Source organism: Neolamprologus brichardi, chromosome 12 (genome assembly GCF_056152115.1).
Source record: "Neolamprologus brichardi isolate AB-2024 chromosome 12, ASM5615211v1, whole genome shotgun sequence".
In the NCBI taxonomy this organism is placed as follows: domain Eukaryota; kingdom Metazoa; phylum Chordata; class Actinopteri; order Cichliformes; family Cichlidae; genus Neolamprologus; species Neolamprologus brichardi.
In genome coordinates this window covers 16,117,390-16,139,943 of record NC_142115.1, presented here as the reverse complement: position 1 = coordinate 16,139,943, position 22,554 = coordinate 16,117,390, and the positions used below count along the sequence as shown (strand labels likewise).

The 22,554-nt window shown below is 39.1% G+C and overlaps 1 protein-coding gene across 5 annotated transcripts in view; it reads right to left on the bottom strand.

The window, feature by feature from the left end:
• Positions 1–22,554, bottom strand: part of trpm3 (transient receptor potential cation channel, subfamily M, member 3) — a 142,308-nt gene that overhangs the window by 22,321 nt on the left and 97,433 nt on the right. For 3 of the 5 annotated variants that reach the window (XM_087849045.1, XM_087849046.1, XM_087849048.1), the window contains exons 7-14: positions 22,204–22,378; positions 21,739–21,862; positions 11,464–11,536; positions 6,244–6,344; positions 5,810–5,944; positions 5,676–5,726; positions 1,031–1,066; positions 726–866 (exon numbers count right to left, since the gene is read on the bottom strand). In XM_087849045.1, the coding sequence (XP_087705171.1) occupies positions 726–866; positions 1,031–1,066; positions 5,676–5,726; positions 5,810–5,944; positions 6,244–6,344; positions 11,464–11,536; positions 21,739–21,862; positions 22,204–22,378 (836 nt within the window). The remainder of the gene's footprint in view (positions 1–725; positions 867–1,030; positions 1,067–5,675; positions 5,727–5,809; positions 5,945–6,243; positions 6,345–11,463; positions 11,537–21,738; positions 21,863–22,203; positions 22,379–22,554) is intronic. The other 2 variants (XM_087849047.1, XM_087849049.1) reach the window with 1 other exon arrangement.

The following is a 22,554-nucleotide window of genomic DNA, read 5'->3' as shown; positions in this document are numbered from 1 at the left end:
CACAGTTTCAGGAATCCTATTACTCTTTCTACAATGTGACATGATAAAGCCCCAAAGTGTAAGTCTTTTATATTCAATAGAGGAACTGAGTAATTTTGCATATTTAGATAGCACCAAATCACAGGCCACTGCTTGGTGACACTGGGAAGGAAAAACTCCCTTTTAACAGAAAGAAGGCTCCAGCAGAACCAGGCTCAGGGAGAAGCGTCCCTCTGCTGTGACCGTGGGGGGATTTTTGTTTATTTTTTTCATGTTGTAACTCTGGTTTTTGTGATAAATTCAAAAAGTGCAGCATAAATGTTGGACTCACTCAGTCATTTTTATTCTTACCTATTTTTCTGCTGTACTTTCAGACTAACATTTTTCTGGAATTGGTATTGATAAAAAACAAAATTACTAAAAACCGCTCCCATCTTTTTGTCCAAAAAAAGTCACGTGTCTCACTGACGTCCCACTGCAGATCTCCTTTTCTGCCATTTGTCAGGTCAAAATCATCAAAACTTGAATCCAAAAGTTAATTAATTACCATCCGCAAAGCGCAGCTGACCTTTAGACTCTCTGATAAATATGTTAGTATAAGAAATATATTATTATCCACTTATCCTTGTGAGGACACGTTTGATAATGAGGCTCATTTAGCTGGTGCTGCTCCTTGGATTAATGACAGTAGATCTGAAACTGATTAAACACTAAGAGGATAATTCAGGTGAGACTCATTCACTCACCCTCTTGGGTCCGAAGAGGTTATGGTACAGAGTTCGGAACCTCTTCCTGGTGTAGTTACACCGATATGCCCCGCCCATGAGGTATTCAATGACCAGTCCAATGTCAATGAGGCTGATCCGGTAGTCCGGGGGCAGGTTTCCCTAAAAACCAAACAGGGTTAACAGGCAACGACCCACACCGACTGATTAACACAGGAAGGGAAACAAGAGTACAAAACAAAATCACACAGCCATATACACTCACTGCACAAAATCCATATCAAACTGTTTTTGGCTATGAAAGAAAACTTGATTATCTGATTCACCTTGAAGTAGATCCAACTGAACCCTGGATACTCTTGCTTGGAAAGAACACATAATGTCAGTGAATAAACGGCATGATAAGCAAGAGCAGGAGAAATGAGATACACAGAAACTCTCGGGTAAGATCTCTCTTCCAGTCTCTTTAATAAATTGTTGTCTCAACCAGACTGTTGTTCTGTTTGGCTTTTGATATTTACATGGGTCTTGTTTTCCATGTAGAAACGTGAAACAGTTTTATCAATGCTGTAAGCAAAAAAATGAAAAAATGTTGGTTTTTTTTTAAAAAAAGGATCACAGTTTCAGGGATCCTATTACTCTTTCTACAATGTGACACGATAAAGCCCCAAAGTGCAAGTCTTTTATATTCAATAAAGGAGCTGAAAATGAGGAGAGAATTAAATCTCAGGTGCAGCGTAAATTAGAGAGTGTAATTTCTGAGGACAATTACAAAGCATGTAAAAAAAAGTGAATGATTTGTCATAATTTGCATTTAGGCATATAATGAGATCTTCACAGTGAGGTTCAATGCAGTCTCGAGGAGAAGAGAGGAGAAGGAAAGTATAAATGACTCATTAGCCTGGAAGAGAGTGGAAAGATAGACGGACAGCTATTAACATGGAAGGTGAGACTCACTATTGAAAGAGAAGCACCTTCACATGTGGACTATAACCATGTCGACACTCGCTACTCCTCCTCATGCCCTCAACATCAACCCTGCAGCAATTACCCTGGCAGCCACTGCTCCTTTGAGACACCGGTTACCTGTCGTGACTGTTCTTCAATCAGATGTGGTATCCTAGAAATCCAGTGTGTGCTACTCATCACTGTTTCATGGATAAAAATAAGTATATCCACTAGAAACTGATGACTTTTTTAGCACTTGTAAATGAGAAAGCATTTGATCCTAAAATGTGGTTTCATTATCTTTTCTAACATTTAATTGCTAACAATTACTTGATATTCTTCTGTGGTAAAAGTAAGTACAAAAAACCCAACACAAAAGACTTAAATAGGATTAACCTCTGTGTGCTCAAGGGAATTTGTAAATTTAAAGACATAAATCTTTCCGTTTTCTTGCAGTCACCGTTTCAAATTTTACCCACAATTTGTTTTTGATGCAATTCAAATCTGAGCCCAGAGAACATTACTCCAAAAATCTTTTACCTATACAAACCTGTGAAAAACTAAATGCATCCCATGATTCTGAACCTTGTAGAACCGCTTAAGTTCAAGTAATAGTTTTCTAAATGAGTTCATCAGTCTTTTACATTGCTGTGGAAGAATTCAGCCCCATTCTTCTTCTGTCACAGTTCATGTGAGAAAATATTTGGAGGCGGCAAACTGAGACTGCTCACTGCCTAAATTTACTGAGGCTGCCCAGTTGAACGATTTAATTCAAACAATTTAGAGACCTTTTTATGTCCCTTGTTAGACTTGTAGGTATTTACAGGACTCTGGACTGGACTCTGGACTGGACTCCGCTAGTGCATCTCAAAAAATGAGAGTATTGTGAAAAACTTTTTTTTCATTGTAATTTAATTCAAACAGGTAAACTTTCATGTAAATGTAAAGTAAATTATTTCAAGTCCGATGCTAAGTGCTGCTGGAAAATGAAAAGTAATAAGCATTTCCATGAAGATGGAAGCATGAAACGCTCTAAAATCTCCTGGTAGATGGCTGTGTTGACTTTGGACTTGATAAAACACAATCCACCGACGACAACCAACAACCGCAGATGATCCCAAATCATCACAGACTGCAGAAACTTCACACTGGACTTCAGACAGCTTGGATTCTGTGCCTCTCTTCAGACTCCTTGACCTTGATTTCTAAATCTAATACAAAATTTACTTTCATCTAAAAAAAAAAAAAAAGAACTTTGCACTTCTGAGCAACCGTCCAGTTCTGTTTTTCTCCTTGGGAGAGGTAAGAGACTTCTAATATTGTCTCTTGTTCAGGAGTGGGTTGATATTAGAAATGTAACAGTTGAAAACCTTTTCCTAAAAACATCTGTGCGTGGTGCTCTTGATGCACTGATACCAGCCTCTGTCCAGTCCTTGTGAAGCTTTCCCAAGTTGTTGAACTGACTTTTCTTGACAGTCTTCGCATTTCTGTTTTTGTTAATTTTTCCTTTCCAGGCAACTCTTCATTAATGTGCTTTGCTACAGCACTCTGCAAACAGGCAGCCTTTTCTGAGGCTTACCCTCCTTGTGGAAAGTTATCTGGACAACTGCCAAGTCAACAGGCGTCTCTGTGATTGTGGTTGCTCTCACAAATATTTACACTGTATTTATACTGTTTGAATAGTGATTTGCTCAAATTTGAAATTAAATATTTTAATTTGTATTTTCGCGAGCTATAAGCCATAATAGGAAAATAAAAACAAAAAGGGAACCTTTTCACACTATGATAAGTTTTTGAGATGCACTAGCATGTTGTTTGTTTGACTTTATCACCTTTACCTGAAGACAAATTTTCAAAGAGGATCAATGATGTTGGAAAAGTCATGGCATGTACTTTTAAAAAAATTACTTCAATAATAATTGTTCTCCACTCTCTTACACTAATAAATGAATGTGCAGTATATACACATGTACCAGCAAGTAGCTGTTGATCCCTCCTGTAATTGGTGTTAAAGGTCAAGCTAATAGCTTCTATGAATGCACTCTGAGCTCTTACAGAACAGTTCTTAATATTCTTGTGTAGTTAGCTTTGAGTCCTAGCAGACTTACTAATGATTAACTGAAACTTTTAAAATTTGCCTCTAACATTTACAGCTATAGTTTAAACCAGGGTGCTTTGACAAAGGTACCTTTTGCCCAAACTATGTGAACCTCTCTGATGACAATTGTAAAGACATTGGTGAAATATATACTGTGCTGTGTGCTGGATCCACATTTCTTACCCTTCTTAGCGATCTCCTGAGCTCTCAGTTTGTAAATAGCAAAGCAAACTGAGGGTAAAAAGCACACTGCTACTACATTAGGATGCCTTCCCAACCCCTGTTTGAAAAGCAACACTAAAGCCACAAACTGTACATAAAGCTACAATGTTCATTTACTCTGCTATTCATTTGATTATTTACTAGGTGTGGTACAGAAACCCATTTCTATGATTGAACTTGAATACAGCCTGCATTCACCCATAGCGCTGATATCAGCAAAATACCTGCAATTTAAATCTAATTAATAGCCATTAAATGCCAGCGGTAAAGCCTAACAGGCTTCAAAGACCAATGAGAAAGAAAGGAAGCAGCTATGACATGAAGATCTAAATTTAAATCTAATTAGCACCATACCATGATAGAACAGTGACACACAAACACTCAGCAACACTATTGCAATTACACACAGCTCTGCAGAAAGGAGATGGTAACGTTATGCCATGCACTACAGTGTATGTTTTGCACATTGGTGAAATGGTGCAGTGAGATGGCAGTTACTGTGCGTGTTCCTGCTTTCTACACCAGCATGAGATCAAAGTTTGTGCAAAGATAGGAGAAGAAGTAAAGGAGGGTAGATTACAGACACTTTCAGAGGCGCATGTGGCGTCACTGCAATTAGTAACACTATAATTAATGAGCACGTCTCCATGCTAATGGTAATGGTTGTTGACCTCTCATTCATCTCTCAAAACTATAATATGTGCTGAATGTAAAATATATGCTGTCACCTTTTATCATGAGCAATTTTAAGGCACCATAGAAGTTTTTTTTGGGGGGGGTGTTAAGCTTTTTTCTGCTATCTAATATATAGTAAACATTTAAAAAAAAAATTAGATTTTACATTGGTTTCAGAGGAAAAGAAAAAAAACCCTGTGTAGGCAATGGCATGCCAGAGCTTTTTCTGTCATTTTACACATTTTTTCCTTACAATTTAAGCCCAAAGACACATTTTTTAATGTACTGAAGCAGCATTTCTTTATCATGTACAAAAACTGAGACGTGCTACTGAAATTACACGTCTTTTCCCTATATTAAAATATCTCACAGATTAAATGTGTAGTTACACTTCTTCACACTGGCCGGCCCACGTAAGATCAAAGTGGGGACAAGTGGCCCACAATATAAAATGAGTTTGACATCCCTTATTTAAATGTTATAAATGTTTTTTTCTATCACCCCCGTAAGCTCTCTGAATCACCTTGTGTCTCAACTATCACTATTCAAGAAATCAAGTTACAGGCCATTTAAAATACAAGTTAAAACTAAAACAAACTGTGGGACTACTAAGCTCTTCAGCCTCGCAGCATTTCCATTGTGGTCTCACTTTGCTCAGTATTGCTCCGAGTTCTGCGGATAAAACAATATTTAATACATGTAGTGTTTGTTTACCGTGGTGGTGTGTGCCTTTGATAAAGAAAGGAGTAAACTGAGGAATCATGAGAGGGATGAGAGTCGTGCACAGCACTACACAGCCACTGCAGCCCGCAACTCCAGCTGAAAAAGAAAAGCCGGCCGGCATCTATTTGCAGTTTACAGCAACTAGTGCAAAATGTAGATATATACGGAGTGATGCAAACAGCATAACAACACACACCACAAAAAAAGCAACTGCAACTCTATGGAGTCAAACTTGTCTTCTTTAATATACCACATTCCCATACTGAACAGCAACAGAGCTACTGGGACGGCAGTGATGGTCATACCTTTTTGACATCTCTGACAAGGTGGTACAGCGTGTTTGATGGTCCATGGCGCTGTTGAAAGAAAGAAAAACGTAACAGAATGAGTTTTGGGTTTTTTTTAAAGCGTGTTTTCACCACTTTATGCTTGTCATTACCGTGTTATAGAGCTCCTCCAGCCTGGAAAGAGTGAGGAAACGGTGCATGCTGACTCCATTTTCAATCAGTAGCTTGACAAAGTCAACTCTGTCCAGAACTAAGGCATCCAGCATCGCCTGCTCCAGGGAACCAACCTAGGACATACACAGTATACAGTGATATCACATCCTATACACAAGAACTGCATCAAGTATTTCTTCTCATGTAAACAACTTTGAGCATCATGAGCTATTATTGTTATAATTATTAGAGCAGTATTAGCATTAAGTTCAAATTCAACTACTGTGAAACTCAGAGTTGAGACAGTTTTTTTAACAGCCTGTTTCATCGCGTCAGTGCGAATAAATCAGGTTCAAACATCCTGTGAATATAAGTAATAACACAGTATGTATATATCACATATATTCTGGTTTATACTGTATCTGCTTCTTACAGGCCACTGCTGTCCGTAGATGAAGATCTGACTCCGTGCGATGTCCACTCTGTTCCACGCCAAAGCCAAACTCAGCTGATCTGGGGCTGAAGCATTAGCACCTGGTATGGAATGTTACACATACAAGTTTTTCTTTAGGAGAAACACAGCTATAAAATATAAGTATATATTCTAGTATATCCTCACTGCCACATCTATATCTTTGATCAATATATCAACATTAATATGTCAGAGTCAACCAAAATAAATAATTTTTTATGATTATTCTAAATGGACATTGTGTTGATTTATTACTCTGCAGAATTTGTATATTTGTAAAGTACTGCAGTGGGACTGCCAAGGTTAACGCTCATGAATCATTTTGCTGAAGTGCTTGGCTAAACTGCAAAATGTTATTGTGACAAGACGAAGGTTTGGTCTACTTGAAGCTCTTTTGAATAGTATTGTGCCTTTGCTGCGCTTGTCGTCTGTAAAACAGAAGAACCCGTCTTTACTCATTGATATAAGCATTTCTTTAACACTCTAACTCATCCCTGCAGAAAATGTGGACTACACATTTTTCCTTTGATTTCTGTGTCCAAACACATTTACAGTACTCTGATCCTTCACTTCGATCCTCCAGAAAACATATCAGTAACATAACTAGAAGACAAAGTAAAAGAACTCCACTGTATGCAAATGCAAGATTAAAATGATAGTAATAATAATAATAACAAAAGAGGGTGAGTGGATTAAATTGAGTGTAATGCTGGGTGGAAAAAAATACCTTGTTTACAAGATTTGTGTAAATCTGTTGAGCTATTTTTCTCTAAATGGTGACTGTGACTGAAATGAATATCATAATGAAATTGCAGTGTGGTTCGAATATATTCATGGACTCCTTTCATTTCCTTTTTCTCTCCCCTCTTGTTTTCTGTCGTCTTTTGGAATTAACTCAGTTTTTCAAGGTTGCATTAAAAAAAGCACTTACAGCATTTGAAGTGACTAGACAGTCAGTCCATGAGAGATATTATTTTTTGTCGTTGTACCTGTTTGTACCAACACATTTCAGCAAATGCTGACTAATGAGACGTAATTCAAGATCACAGCCTGCTGTTCCCAACAATACTTTAGCGTAGTGCAAACAGAGAAAAACAAGAAAAACACAAAGGAAGAAATTGATTTTTTAGCCTTTTGACAAATCAACTGTAAGTTAAAGCACAATAATATCCCCAGTTTGACAAGATGGTGTGATTTTTATTAAGAATCCCAATATCATCACTTTACAGCCTGCTCTCTCTGACTTCAAGGCTTGTGCTGCACCACTAGTGCTTAATGGAGTGAGTTCTGACCGAGTCTCACTGATAATTGGCAGTGCCCACTAATAGGAGTTTTAGGGGATATATGTATATATGAAAAGGAAAGGAGGTCCTGCTTTATCAAAGGCCTGTGACTTCATTCTCTCTGCCTGCAGGGTTGGACTGAAGTCAACTGACTTTATGTACCCAATCTTTAGGATATTGACTACCCCAGACAGCAGGCCATCAATTACTCCCACCTCACCACACTGGCACCATCTGTGTGTAGTTGTTGTTTCCTCTCTGCGATGTCTCCTTCCACTTCTTTTAATCTTTCTATCTTTCTTACAGAGGCTCGCGCTCACCCCTTAAATTCTCTTTCTTCGATTCTTGCTCAGTTCGCTCCACTCTGTGCATTCCTGACTGTGATGTTTTGGTTTTTTTGTTGAGCTTCAGGCAGTGGCTTAGTTCCTTGGCGAAGGAGTCTAATCCAGTGTTTTAAAAAGCTCTCAGGCAGGATGTGACCGATTTCATTTTACACTAAAAGCCTTGAACACATCTCATTCATGCAGCTGCAGAATGAGAATTGTATCTGAAATGGCCCCCGTGCTTTTGACCATAAGACAATTTTGCCCCTAACTCATTTTTAATTTTTCTAATTTCTTTTTTATTATGTTCTTTTTGCGATTTTGCGTTTTTGCTCTTTGATTTCACATTCTTCCTTCACTTATTCACAAAAGCTTCTCTAACAATGTGAATAGACATGAATAGCAGATCTCATTAAACACATTAACCTTATGTATATATAGAAAAGGTAACAGAATGGGAGAAAAAGAGTTTGGAATGAAGACAATTAATGGATGGGCCAAAGAAATTATTCATCATCACTGCAAGCTACTCTTTTGCACTTTTTCCTTGTCTGTGGACTGGCATGTTCCTCTAGGGAACAATTCCTGAGACAGCCAATCATATGTGTTGAATTTCTAAGCACTCCCACAGGAATCACTGATCCTTGGCATGCAGGCATGATGTCTGTACTTCCAGTCTCTAGTGTGTGTGTGTGAGTGAGTGTGTGACAGGAAGAGAAAATGCATGCAATCTCCTGTGAGCATAGGAGAAGCAACAGAAACCACAATCAATACAACCTGCTGAACAACCAATTGAGCAAATGGATCCATGGATCCCCTCTCTCTCCCACTCGCGTGTGTGTGTGTGTGGCTTATGCTGGTAATTTTTCATTATTAACAAATGTATAGGAATTTGTTACAGAACAGCTTGAATATGAGCCTTTTTACAACTGTATGCTCATGAACCAAAGCATTATGTTACTCACAGTCAATGTATTGGATCTAGGAGAATGGGAAGTTGTAAAAGACTGAGCATCTTTTTTCCAAGTTCCAAATTTTTGTGCCCAGACAACTGTTCAGAGCATCTCAAAAATGGCAGTACTTGTGAATCATTCATGGCCAGTATTAATGAATACTTACAAACAGTGATTTGGAGAGGAACAAACCATTAAACATGAAAGGGCTGTTGTGGGATATACCCTAAAAATGTAAACTTCTCTTTAGAAGTCTTGTAGTCCATAACTCAGTGGGTGTGAAGTGTTTTACTGTCACAGCAAAGACCAACAGCACATGACGCAGGGCTGGTCATAATGGTTTGTTCTTCAGTGTTTCTTTGTGCATATTTCACAGTGTCAGTCCTCATGTTGTCATGCTGATTAAATAGAATGTGTTGCAGTGTGATAAATGGAGGAGGAAACAACAAGGATATGAGCCTTTAAATCACTATTAGCTTGTCTCTGAGGAGCAATTTATGAGATATTTTATAAGGTGATCTGACGTGCAATCCCAGAGTACTCAGTGTTTCTCCTTTAAAAGAGAGTTTAAACTCCTCGTGGTCCAAATCTTTTGGCCATGACTGCAGCCCTTGAACGGCCATGCCACATAAAGTTCTGTACATGTGTAAATATAAGATATTTTACAACATGAGCTGTGCTTAGATGATATATGGCTTTCACAAAGAACTTTTTTACCTCATGAAAATGTATTTCATAAGTGCAACTTAAATGCAAATATATTCTTCAAAGAAAATGCCACAAAAGACAGGGCACTTACAGGGGACTGGCAGTGTCATCCTGGAATTACTTGTCTCTGGCCACAGAGGTAATGAGCAGCTGTGTTTGCGCTAATTGATGATTTTACAGGTGTTATTTTTATCTCAGGTTTTTAATTAGCATACAAAATGAGAAAGCTGAGCTCACTGTAAGCCTGCCTGTAATGGCTTTAATACTGTAACTGTTGGGAAAATAGAGCTGCAACCCCCTTATGTTTAAGTAATTACTTAAACAATTAGACACCTAAATATACACTCACCACTCACTTTGTTAGTTACACCTTGATAGCATTAGATTGGACCACCTTTTGCTTTCAGGACAGACTTAATTCATTATTGCATATATTCAACAAGGTGCTGGAAATACTCCTCAGAGATTTTGGTCAATATTGACACGATAGCATAGTTGCTACAGATTTGCTGGCTGCACATCCATGATGTGAATCTTCCGTTTCACCAGATCCCAAAGATGCTCTATTGGATTTAGATCCGGTGACTGTGGAGGCCATTTGAATACACTGAACTCATTGTCATGTTTAAGAAAAAAGTTTGAGGCGATTTGAGCTTTGTGACGTGTCATCATGCTGAAAGCAGCCATCAGAAGATGCTTTATACTGCATGTGGTCATAAAGGGATGGGCATTTTCGGCAACAATACTTAGGTGGCTTGTGCCATTTAAACCATGCTCAGCTGGTACTAAGGGGCACCAAGCAAGCCAAGAAAATACCCCCACACTATTATGCCAGCACCAGCAGACTGATCCATTGATAAAAAGGCAGGAAGGCTCAATGCTTTAATGCTGTTTACGTCAAATTCTGACTCTACCATCAGAATGTTTTGGCAGAAATCTAGACTCAACATAACAGGCAAAGTTTGTCATATCTATAGACCAATTCTGGGGTAACTGTTGATGTTCTGAGCTGACAGGAGTGGCACCTGGTCTTCTGCTTCTGGAAAACCATCTGCTACCAGATTTGATGTGTCTTACGTTTTAAAGTGTTCTTCTGTATACGTTGGCTGTATAATCATTATGTGATTTATTGTTGGCTTCCAATCAGCTTGAAGCAGTCTGTCCATTCTGCTCTGATCTCTGGGATCAACATGGAATTTTCACCCAGAGAAATTCAGCTCACGTGAAATACTCAGTCCAGCCCGTCTTTTTCCGACAACCATGACACAAAGTCACTTAAATGTTAAACCTTTGTTTCCTGTTATGATGCTCAGGCTGAACTTCAGCAGGTCGTCTTGACTCTGTCTACACACCTAAAAGCATTGCGTTGCTGCCATGTGACTGGCTGATGAGACATTTATGTTAACGTGCAGAACACGATCACCTAAGAATAATATTTCATCATCTCTGTATAACAAGTGTGTAGGTCAAACCAGCATTCAGTGGAATTATCACAAAAATGAAAAAAGAAAAAAATTAGCAAGGTGAAAAGTCGGTCATCTATAACCGCTGGATGCAAACTAGACGACAAGCGAATACAAAATGTCAACCCATTTTTCACTTCCGTACTGGATCGAAAGCAACTGATAACATAATATAAAATTTGCTTTTATCAAAAAATACTAAATGGAAGAATACGCACAGATTTCTCTGTGTTTTATTCCAGAGCTACGAGGTGTAACCCCAGAAACCTGTGCGATTTGAGCAACTAACTGGAACAGTGTATGAGGAAGGAACGCTTTCTGAAACAGTCATCTTCCTTTCATGTAAAGAAACTGCCAAATAACAACATTTGAGGAGTGAAATTGAAGTCACTCACTGTGGACTCATGCCTCAACAAACACCAAACACACACACACGTATCAACATACTCACCTTTGAGTAACGCAGTGAGAATGGCAAGGTCGATGTCTTGATGACCTTCCGATCCCATCCGGAAAACTGTTATCTGTGCGACAATGACCAGACAATGACACACACACACACACACAGAGAAGAAAGTCAAGGAGACAGAAAAGCGAGAGCGTCTGGAAGTGATGTGAGGTTTTTTCTGTGAAAGCAAAGCAGCTTTAGTTTTGAGTCATTTGATTCTTGTTGGAGCAAATGTCTTACTGTATGCTCATAGCATATAAAGAAAGTAATATAGCTACATCATGTGTGCTCTTATTTGCTGGATTAAACTGCTTCACTAAAAACACTTCTGCTGAGGTGCTTGGTGGAGGAAAAGGGGAGAGCTGACGAAATCCTCTCATGTACTGTACGGTAGTCCCCCTCTTTCTTGGCTCTTATAGAGAAAACTCCACAAGCAGCCTGTTCATTGGAAAGAGGGAATGAAGGGATTTGCTGAGGAGGCAATTGAGGAGAACGAGTAAAAACACGAAAGGGAGGAGGTTCAAATGAATAAGAACTGCAGGTTTTCTCCCCTAACACAGTTCATTCTGGTCTTTTTTTTCCGCTGTGTCGTACACTTTTCGGATTAGGCTTAAAGGGAATATTTTACTCACTGCCCAGTTTAGATCTTTATTTGCTGCATATTTTACATCATGTGTGAGAATGAACAAATGTTGCGATGGATGCGAGCTAAAGTCAGCTGAGAGGGTAATTTGAGAAATGCTGTGGGTTTTCTTGATTTTTTTTAAAGTCAGAAATAGCAACAGCGCACACGTAATGGCGTTAGCGTGTGGGCACACGTGCTCATATGTGTGCATGTGTGAAAGGCACCTTGTGGGAGCATGAGAGAATCCGTGTTCTGAATGCTTGATGAGCTATTCCTCTAATCCCTTACAACCAGCCATCCATCTCCTCCCACCTCCCTCCCCGCAGCACATCTTCTTTCCCATCTACACCCCCACCCCCACCCCAAATGCCTTCATTTCGTGGGGCTCCAGGAATCCGCAGTCTTTGCTGCTGCTGTTGCCGCTGCATCCCTTGGGCAATGCTGCAATGTTGTAGGCTAACCCTCCTCTTTATCCCTCTATATCTCGTTCCCGCTTCCACGCTAAGTGAACACAAGTAATTCAAGTCCACATTGATATTTTACATGATCTGTTTTTATTGGCTCTTTGCTAATTTGAACAAAAACGAATTGCTAATAAGGGTAGCTTTTAGGTGCGTGCATGCTCATGTGCATGTGGTGGTCATGTGCCCATCTAATCACGGGGTCTTTCCGGAGATAGAAGTGTAATGAGATGTGAAGGTATCGATTGAGATCTTCTTGATACCAGTGAGTCGCTGGTGCAGAGCGTAATTTCATTAGCTTCCTGGAGTTACAGTGCACCTGTGTGCATTTTCATACTGTGGCCAGTGGCTTGAGCATCATTTGCCACAATGCCAGACTCATTGCCTGCACTCTAATAGACACTGACAACACATTAAGGGAGCCATCTGTAGATCCCATGTTAAAGTCTTTCCAAGTGTGCGTGCATGACTTTGTGTTTAAGAGACCGATTAGTCTCATCTGTGCTCCTTTGTAGAGGCTCGAAAAAGTCAAATGGCGTATGTGAAATGTGTGACCTTCTGACAACATGATTTACAGAAATAACTGCTCATACTGACAAAAGGGAAAGAATATCTGAAGGCAGAGAGGGCAGCTAGACCTACAGCTGTTAAGGGTGTGTTTGGGTGCGTGTCTAATTTCAACCAATCTGGCTTTTTGTCCATTATACCCTGTAGTTATCATTAGTGGGTTGAAGAATTCCCCTACAATCACTCCCTGACACACACACACACACACACATAACTCTTGGTCAAATTCCTTCAGGACTACAATAAAAGATAATGTGGTAGATGAATGATGATTATAGCTTCTGTTCTCTCTTCCACCCAGCATCTTTTTGTCAATCACTAATCTTACAGCAGCCTCTCACTGGCATGCTGCCCATTCATCCTTTGCCCACTGCCTCATCCCTCGTCACTCTCTCCAATTACATCCCCAAGGTGACCCCGCGCATATGAGCTACCTGCTATAGCTGGGGAACTGCTGCTCAGAAGCTGAGCTACATATCCTCTGAGACAATGCAAGGCTGCTTTAATCTCAGCAATCCCACAGAGAGTTATCAGTAAATGTGAGCGAAAGTAAACAGGCAGCTTTTCCTTTTTCTCACCTCATACACTGAAAGACGCTCTTGAGTACTTACTGGGAGCAAACAACTTTAGCACAGTGGTAGACACAGTTTCAATATTTTTGCTCTTCCACTCAAGGCATAAATTCACCCATCTGTTGTGGTTTCCAGCTGTCTTTTGACAAGAATAGAGAAACTAAGACAAGACGCATTAATGACAAGAAGAGGGAGACAAGTGGAGGCAGGGATTGAGAGAAAAGGCGGCAGGAAAGAGGAAGCGTGCGTGAAGCAAATGGAAGCCAGAAGGAGCAAGATGTTGTGTTGGCAAATTGAAGATTGATATGTGAAATTAAAGAGGAACAGGCAGGATTCTTGCATCTTCAGAGGTGCTATGCTGCATACCCTGAGGATCAGAAAACAGCTCTTCATACTCCAGCGAGCCGAGCTGATTGCAAAACATTCATCTTCATTTAACAGGCAAAAATCCTGCTGACACTGGCCAAACACACAATCACGGGTTTCTGAATAGTCTTCTGCGGCTCACGCAATAACAATGGTAAAAGTTCAAGTCTGACAAAACTCTGCTAATGGTTTCATCTGGATGAATTTTAAGCATAAATTATTTACATGTATATTTCTTTCTGGGAGAAACCATAAACCAATAGCTTTCAGTACAGCGAGAAACAGAGGAACGAGGGAAATAAGTTTCTCTACTCATGAAATTTTAAACTGATAAACTGCCCTGCTGATAATGAACCAAGGAATTGTCTCCCTCTGTTTGTGCCTCAAACTCTCTGCGTACCTCATTTCCCATTTGCTATATAGCCAAACCATTTTCCCCCCTGTCTCATCCCTCCCTACATCTCCTCCTCTTTCCCTCCATCTGTCCCTACCATGTTCCCTCCCACTTGCCCTCTCCCTCTCTCTCATGGTCTATTTAAGTCGCTCGTTTGCTCTCATTTTCCTCCTACTCTTTCTTAGTATCTCTTGTCAGGACTGTGGAGGAACATTGTGGGCTGGTGGTTCCTCCTCAATACTTAATCCGAATTAAAGAAACAGAGATGGTTTTACTTTTATTTATACAAAGCTTGGACATACTCTGACAGCCAAGTGGGCTGGGGTGGGGGGTGCAGTAATCACACCAATCACACAACATTAACCCAACTGACACAGTCAGTGTCTACACCTATCATCCCGTTACAATGCAATGATCTGCTGGGAATCCCAGGGTTCTGTCATTCATGTGGATGTTACTGTGGGATGTGCTGTCCAAAGCACTGTTGGTTCACCTAGACTTCATAAGGCAAGTGGTTTTAATGTTCATCTGATAGAGAATTTAATATAATACATAAGAAAATAATGACACTGATGATGAAAAAGATTAATGATACAGAACAGCAATAATAAGTAAAAAATATGTAGTTGGCAGTTTAATATAAACTCTTTTTTGTGCTTCAGCCTTAAATCTCTTCTGGTTGGTGCCATGAAAGCAAGAAACACCACTCTATGGCTGGCTCAGCACTATGTCCTGTCATGTGTTCATGTCACTAACGTCACAGGTGTGAGATATTTATCATCAACCAAGATCAACAAGAGAAAAAAAAATGCATAAATAAGAAATCAAAGCATTTTATGTATTTCCCTTATTTAAGTGCCCTTGTTTTATCCCAGCACAGAGTGAGAGCCATTTTGCAGTTATTTATGGTTATGCTACTATTACTGCAGAGTGCTACATGCAGTAGGACAGGGAGCCTGAAAGGCTTCCTAATTCATCTGAAATGCTGGACAGATGTTGACCAATCCCAAATGTCTCTAAGTCTTATAGGAAATAAGTCCCCCAGAAAACCACCCAGCAGACAGGCCTGACCCTATTTCAAAGGCAGAGATTAATTCTGTCCAGTTATTCTGTCCAGAATAATGACATTTTAAAAAGCCTGTGGGTTGTAAAGCACTAACAGCAGTGTGAGTTACAATAAAGATAAATTTGGGAAGTCTGAGGTGAATCCTTTCATGCAACTACGCTGCAGTGATATATATTAAGGATCCCCCACCTACCTAACTCTTGTTCTTCACCAAGACACTTTAAAAAGTGAGATATGGCTTGACGTCTGTCAATGCACTTATTATGCACTCACCAGCAAACTTCATTAGCTACACCTGTTCAACTGCTCATTAATGCTAATAGCTAATCAGCCAATGCCAGCAGTTTAATGCATGTAGACATATAGATATGGTCAAAATAACCTGCTGAAGTTCAAACTCAGGTTTGGAATGGCAAGAATGATGATTTAAGTGACTTTGAACATGGTATGGTTGTTAGTGCAAGATAGGCTGGCCTGAGTGTTTCAGAAACTGCTGATCTACTGGGATTTTCCCACACCTCCATCTCTAGGGTTTACAGACAAGGGTGTGAGAAAGAGAAAATATCCAGTGAGCATATGTTCTCTGAGCAAAACTGCCATGTTGATCAGAGGTCAGAGATAATGGCCAGACTGCTTTGACCTGATGGGAAGTCAAGGATCACTTGCAACAACCAAGGTATGCAGAATCAGAATGCACAAGTGAAGAAGGGCCCACAGTAGCAGAAGACCACACAAGTGCCACTCCTGTCAGTTAAGAACAGGAAATGGAAACAGGAAACATGAAACCAGGGATCCATCCTGCCTTGTATAGATCACACAGATGCTGGTGGCCTGAGGGTATGGGGGAGTGTTGTTGCTGACCACATGCATCCCTTTATGGCCAAACTGTACCTTTCTGATGGCTACTTCTAGCATTATGAGGTGCCATGTTATAAGGCCCAAAAAACTTTAAACTGGTCTCTTGAACATGATAATGAGTTCACTGCATTCAAATGGCTTCTACATATCTCACATCTGCAGCAACAGTGAGATGCCATCATCTCAACGTGGACCAGAAAGTCCACGTTCGAGTTGAGTCCACGCTGAGGAGTCCTCCCAGCAGATTGTTGAATCTATGTCATGAAGATTTAAAACAGGTCTGAAAGCAAAAGGGTATCCAACCCAGTACAAACAAGACGCAACTAAAGGAAGTGGCTGGTGAGTGTATGCAATAAATTTCATGTGAGAGCAATTTACATCTAACTCAAAAGGTGCATATTAGTCACCGATTAACTTTACCCCTAAACTACCTTGTCTTCATTCCAGCGTGGCAAAAATGTCTTGAAAAAGTGTGTACTTTAGGTCCTCTTCATACAGTATAAAAAACATTAAGTGCAATAAACAAAGGAAAGCCAACAAGAAAATGACTGAAGCACAAACTGTCCACATAAATAAACCAACATGCTGAAAATAAGGTAAAACAAAATAAGACACAGTCTTTCTTTGGTCTTCTTGTTTCTCTTCACTAGACCTCTTCACTACACACACACACAGCCAGTCACCTGCGGTTTAGATCTTTTCTACTTGGGTGTCTCTGCCACAGAGTCAAAAATCAAAGCAAAGGCCTTCTGGCAGAGAGCCATATAGACTCACAATTTTTCTTTGTCTTTCTCTTCCACACTTGCCCCTTTCAGACCAGTGCAAAGACTCAGGATTAACTCGCTACTGCTTCGGATATGACGACAAGCTTGTTGTGTGATCTGACTACTCCCGTGGGTGTTGGATACTACCTAATTCTATGGGTGCTGAATAATCACCGTAATACCACATTATATTATACGTAGTGCACTTGGTAAATAGTAATTGTAATAGTTTGTGGTTCTGCAGAGTTCACATACAGACAGATCTTTAAGGAGAGATGTACCACAGCTTTCTATCTTTCTATCTTTATCAAGTGAGTGTTTTTTGTGCAGTTTGCATATGGCTAGAAAAGAAAATTTGAGTTTCAAATATTTCCTTAGAAAAGTGAACGGTTTCTATCACATTTCAATCCTGCTTACAGAACAAATACCCGGGTGTGCATCATCAGAAGTTAGTGGGGGTGGTTTCTTCCTATGTAGCTGCTCTTGGAAAAACCTGGACCCTTCTAATGGTTGTCGAAACACCTTTTTATTGATATATACTGAGGTGTCAAAACTCATTATTAAAGGTACAATAAAGTTAGGAGTTTTCAGTCTATACTCAAAGCATCACATAAGCAGCAGGTTAGTGGAAAAGCTGGATGTATAGCTGGAGGCATATTACTGAGCTGCAGATCGGTTGTGTTTGGCAGAGCTCAAAACACACAACACAATAATTGTACCGTATTTGTAAAACACATGGTGAAGAAAAGCCCAGAGAGCTAAAAATACACTTTGGGTTAGTGGTTACAGCAAGTAAAACGTGAACTATTACGATGTCTTTATAGGCAGCTGGGCAGAAATAAGGAAGCATCTGTTCTGTCATATACTCGTGAAGAAAGCAGCTGAAAAATGCAGCCTGAAATGCATTCTGCAGAGACATGCTGTGAGCGCGAGTGGAGGGGAAGCTCATGTGATGCCTATTAGTTTGGCAAGTTAGGAGGGTGGTAAAATCATCACAGTAAGAGAAACAGAAATGTAATAGACAGCAGAGAGATAACCATATCCATTTCTCTCCTTTCCAAAAAAACACCTTTGATACTTTCTGTATGGCAGATGGGCTACAAAAACTACACTTTTATGAGAGATGCAGAAATTGCAGGGAAATACAAAAGTCGACTTTTTTAATCAAACCTTTATGTCCTTAATAAATGTTGAATCGCACTGTTAAGATTACAAGCCAAAGATGATTATGTCTTTCTGTTTAGTTTTTTCTTCCATTAAGCCTAAAGATGCATCAGTTACACACACAGGTTTACACAGAAGGTTTATTACCCCTGCATCTGATCACGACCAATTGGTTGCATTTCATATTGTGTTTTATATATTTTTGTCCAGATATCATCAAACTCATTAAAGCTCAAGTTGGATAAAAGTGAACCAAAATAAATGTTTATTTATAGGTTCTTAAGTTCAGAGAGTGAAACAAGTCAAAAAATTGAATTCTCCTGGACTTGCCCCAAGCCAACAAGCAGAAAACAAAAATCTATAACTTAGATCTTGTGTAGGGTCTCTTTCCTAATCTTCCTTTTATTAGCTCATAAATATTGTCTATTTAAGTGCCACAGAGAAACTTATGGATGTGTGTATATCAAACAGGACTGAAATGTTCTGCTAAACCCAAATGCTGTTATAACTTGACTGCAGGTGATTCAGAAACTCTGCAGTCAAGTGTTTAAAGACAGAACACTTTAAGATCTTACTTTGGTTGCCTGTCAGTTTCTGTATTATTTTAAAATTCTTTAACTTGGTTTAAAGAAATTTGTGGAATTGCTTCAGTATTTATGGCTCGTATACTTAGTCTGAAGCAGTATGACTCTCAATGTCCCCTGGCACAAGTCCTTCAGTTGTTCCAAAGTGCAGAAGAAAAACCTTCAGCGAGAGAGCTTTTAGCATATTTTTTTTGCCCCAAGCCAGTGTGCCAGAGGATCTGAGAGCAGCTGGAAGTCTTTAAAAAAGAAAAAGTACCTCTTTATGCTGGCTTTTTAGTGTGGTTTATAGAAATTACTTACCTCATTCAATTCGCTTATTTTATTTTATTTATATATATTTTTAGAATTATTAAAATTATTATTATTAATTATTTCTGGTTATATATTTTTTATTTTTTTACCTTAAAATCCTTTAATTCACATTTTCAGTTATTTTTATATTCACTTTATGATTTTTTTTTTATTGAGGGATTGTTTTATTGTGTGTGGGAGCAGCTGAGCATGAATTTCTTTCAGGATTAATAAAGTTCTGTGAAATTAAATGAAAATAAAATGAATTCTTCGTGCGCTCTTATTTTCTTTCATTCTTTTATTAGATTGGTTTCGAGCTTTAATTATCTGGTTACCACCTGGTGAAATGACAGCACTGCAAAGATGCCCTTTTTATAACAGTTTTGTGAGTTCAGGGAGAGGCTACGTTCGATTATCTGGGCCTGCTGAATGATTCACATGTCATTGTTCTGCTTTTGTATACTATGTTCAGAGGATCTATTAATTTGAGCATCAGTCAGCCACTGGAACCCCATTGAGGGTGTAATCAATCCACTTACACGCTGCACAGCCATGACCAAAGCTGAGCTGCTTGCAAAAATGCTACATGTATACTATGTGTGTGCATGTACTATATCTATAGATTTTGACTTAATGTAATTATTACACTGACTGAATCACAAAATATGTGTTGGATTCAAGCTCAAGCATTTTACTTAAGTAAAGAAAAGTGTGTGTGTGTGCATGATACTGATTACAAATTAAAAGGCAAAATGCCACGATCAGCCAGCAGTCCCAAAAATCACTGATCTGGCAAACACTCCCTTCCTTACAAAACATCTAATGAACTATGTTTAAACCAAAGTGGGGCAAAAGCAACCAAGTAGCAAATGACTTAGTACTGCTGCTGGGTGTTTTTGTATCAGAGTGAATATATTGCAGTGTTATGCTGTAAAGTGAGTCTAAGGTTGTGCAGGAGTGCGTGTAGATTGGGTGTAACATTGTGGTACACTTTTACTCGCAGCATGTCTTATCAAACCTGCAAAACTGCAAGCCTTGCCACAATTGCATATATGTGAGTGGGTAGAAGGTTAGCTTAAAATGATTCACCATAAAATTACTGTAAATAGGGATATTTATGTTTGCCTTGTCATGTGTCACCAAGTGCTTACTTACAGGAAATTGATGGGTTTCTCTCTATAACATACAATTTTATAACATTATACACTGTGTTAAAGCATAAAGGTGTTCATACCAAATATCGATTTTCCATCTCATTAGAATTTTATATTGCATACCGTACAATTTGCACATGTTTCAATAAATCATTGCACCATTTTCCCATTTTCCTGGAAAAGAAAAAAGACATAAGCAGTGGCTCAAGCCTTTTGCCCTGTACTGTATAATATTTGATTTCAATACAAAACTCAAGTGAAATTACTTGAACAATAACTCTCACCTGTCCATCTTCAGTAAGATTTAAATAGCTTTAGAAATAAATGTTGAGGAATAAAATGTCAGATTTTTTAAAAATGTTTTTTACTGGATATAACTAAAAAAAACAAAAAACAGAAAACATTAGACAGAGCATAAACATATAACTACAACTAACACAACACTACACTATACCAGCTGCCTTGCTTTACTGACCTCCTCATTTATGATCCAGTCTTTTGAACACATTTCAAAAGTGCAATTTATTAACAAAACATTCTGGTTTATTTGTGCGTTTTGGCTTAACATAACTTTTTAAAGTTAAGGTGATGTTCTCAGGAACAAGATGCACAGTTGAGTTGGACCACTACAGAGTCCTTGGGTATAACAGTGTATGTAATAGGCTGCCCAGTGGTGTCATTTCTTTTAATTAGGAACATTTAGGTTGGGTTTTTCAGGAACATTCAATAATGTTCACTGTTAACACATTTCAGAAAGTTATGCTAATTTTCTCTGTTTTTGCAAAAGAAGTGAGCAGTGCAAATGACTTTTCATTAGTAGATGTGTAGACATAATTATATACAGATACACACAGATAGACATTCCTACTCCACAGACAGTATTTAACAGCATTAATAAGACCTTTGCGTCATGTGACTTCTCTCAAAGGGACTGGGACTCCTTCCCAGGAGTAAAGGATGTGTGTGACTGCATTCCTTCACAAGACATTTGTTCTCGTGGAATGCATTAAAAGGGGCACAGATTCTCAAGGTGAAGGCCATTTGGTCCTGAACGTCATCTGAATACATTTACATCTACTTGACATTACATGTTTTACATACATAAAAGATGGAGAAATAAGTGCTTCAGTTTCCTGATGTAAACATTTCATTAGACAAATCCATATTTGTTCATATTGGGGCATCTTTATAGAGCTGAATAGTGATAACTATGTTATAAGTTGTTTAATAGTGTATCTGAATGTTGTGTGTTACTGTGTCAGGTTGCCTGTGCTTTAATGTATCGTGTATATTTTGCTCATCAGCTTGCATTTCCTCCATCTGCACATATGCATTTGCAGCTCTGCATCAATGTGTTTACGACAATGTATATGTGCAAATGCATAAGGAGTGTTTGAGAAGGAGTGACTCACCAGTTCCTTCTTCTTCATGCACTCCATGAGAATGATGAACAGATGTTGAGCCTGTGAGCGGCTGTAGGTGAAAGTCTTCTGAATGGTCACCAGCAACTGGTCTCTTAGAGACTCATTAATTATGCTGCAGAGGCAGAAAGGTGTGGAAAAAGAAATGAGAGTATCAAGAACAGGGCCAGAGTGACAGGAAAACAGACAAATTATATCAGAAGGTTAAACCAAGGCTGACTGGAACTCTTAGCTACCAAATCTCTTGAGTCTTTGTTGAAATGCAAATTCTCACATTTGTGTTTTATTAAAGCAAGTTTCATTTTTCCCCCAAGTTTCTGCATACAAACTCACATAAATATTCAAAGATATTTTGATCTAAAACAATCCCTTGACATCTACAGTGCATCCAATTTTTCATACGCTATTCATGCTTGCTGTTCCACTCCTGTAAAATGTGTACACATGAGTGCATACCCTCCCTCCTCTGAGTATTTATGTCCGAAGGCCAAGATGTCAGAGGCTCTGCCGCTGCCGTCGCACACCACCACAGGAACTGGAGGAGTGTCCCTGAGGTACTCCAGCACTATAGAGATCACATTAGGACCCCCTTCTACGATCAGTGCCACCACTGGCACACCCTGACCGATACCTGCACGTGAAAACATGTGGCAGCAGGAGAAACAGGAGGGTAAAGAGTGAAAGAATAGAAGAACAAAACAGAAATATAGCTACAAGCAGCCATAGGCAGCTAAGCAGTTCAGCTTAGCTATAAACTCCATCTAAATATGTACAGTATAATTATAGTTAAAGCGCTGTAAGCACTGA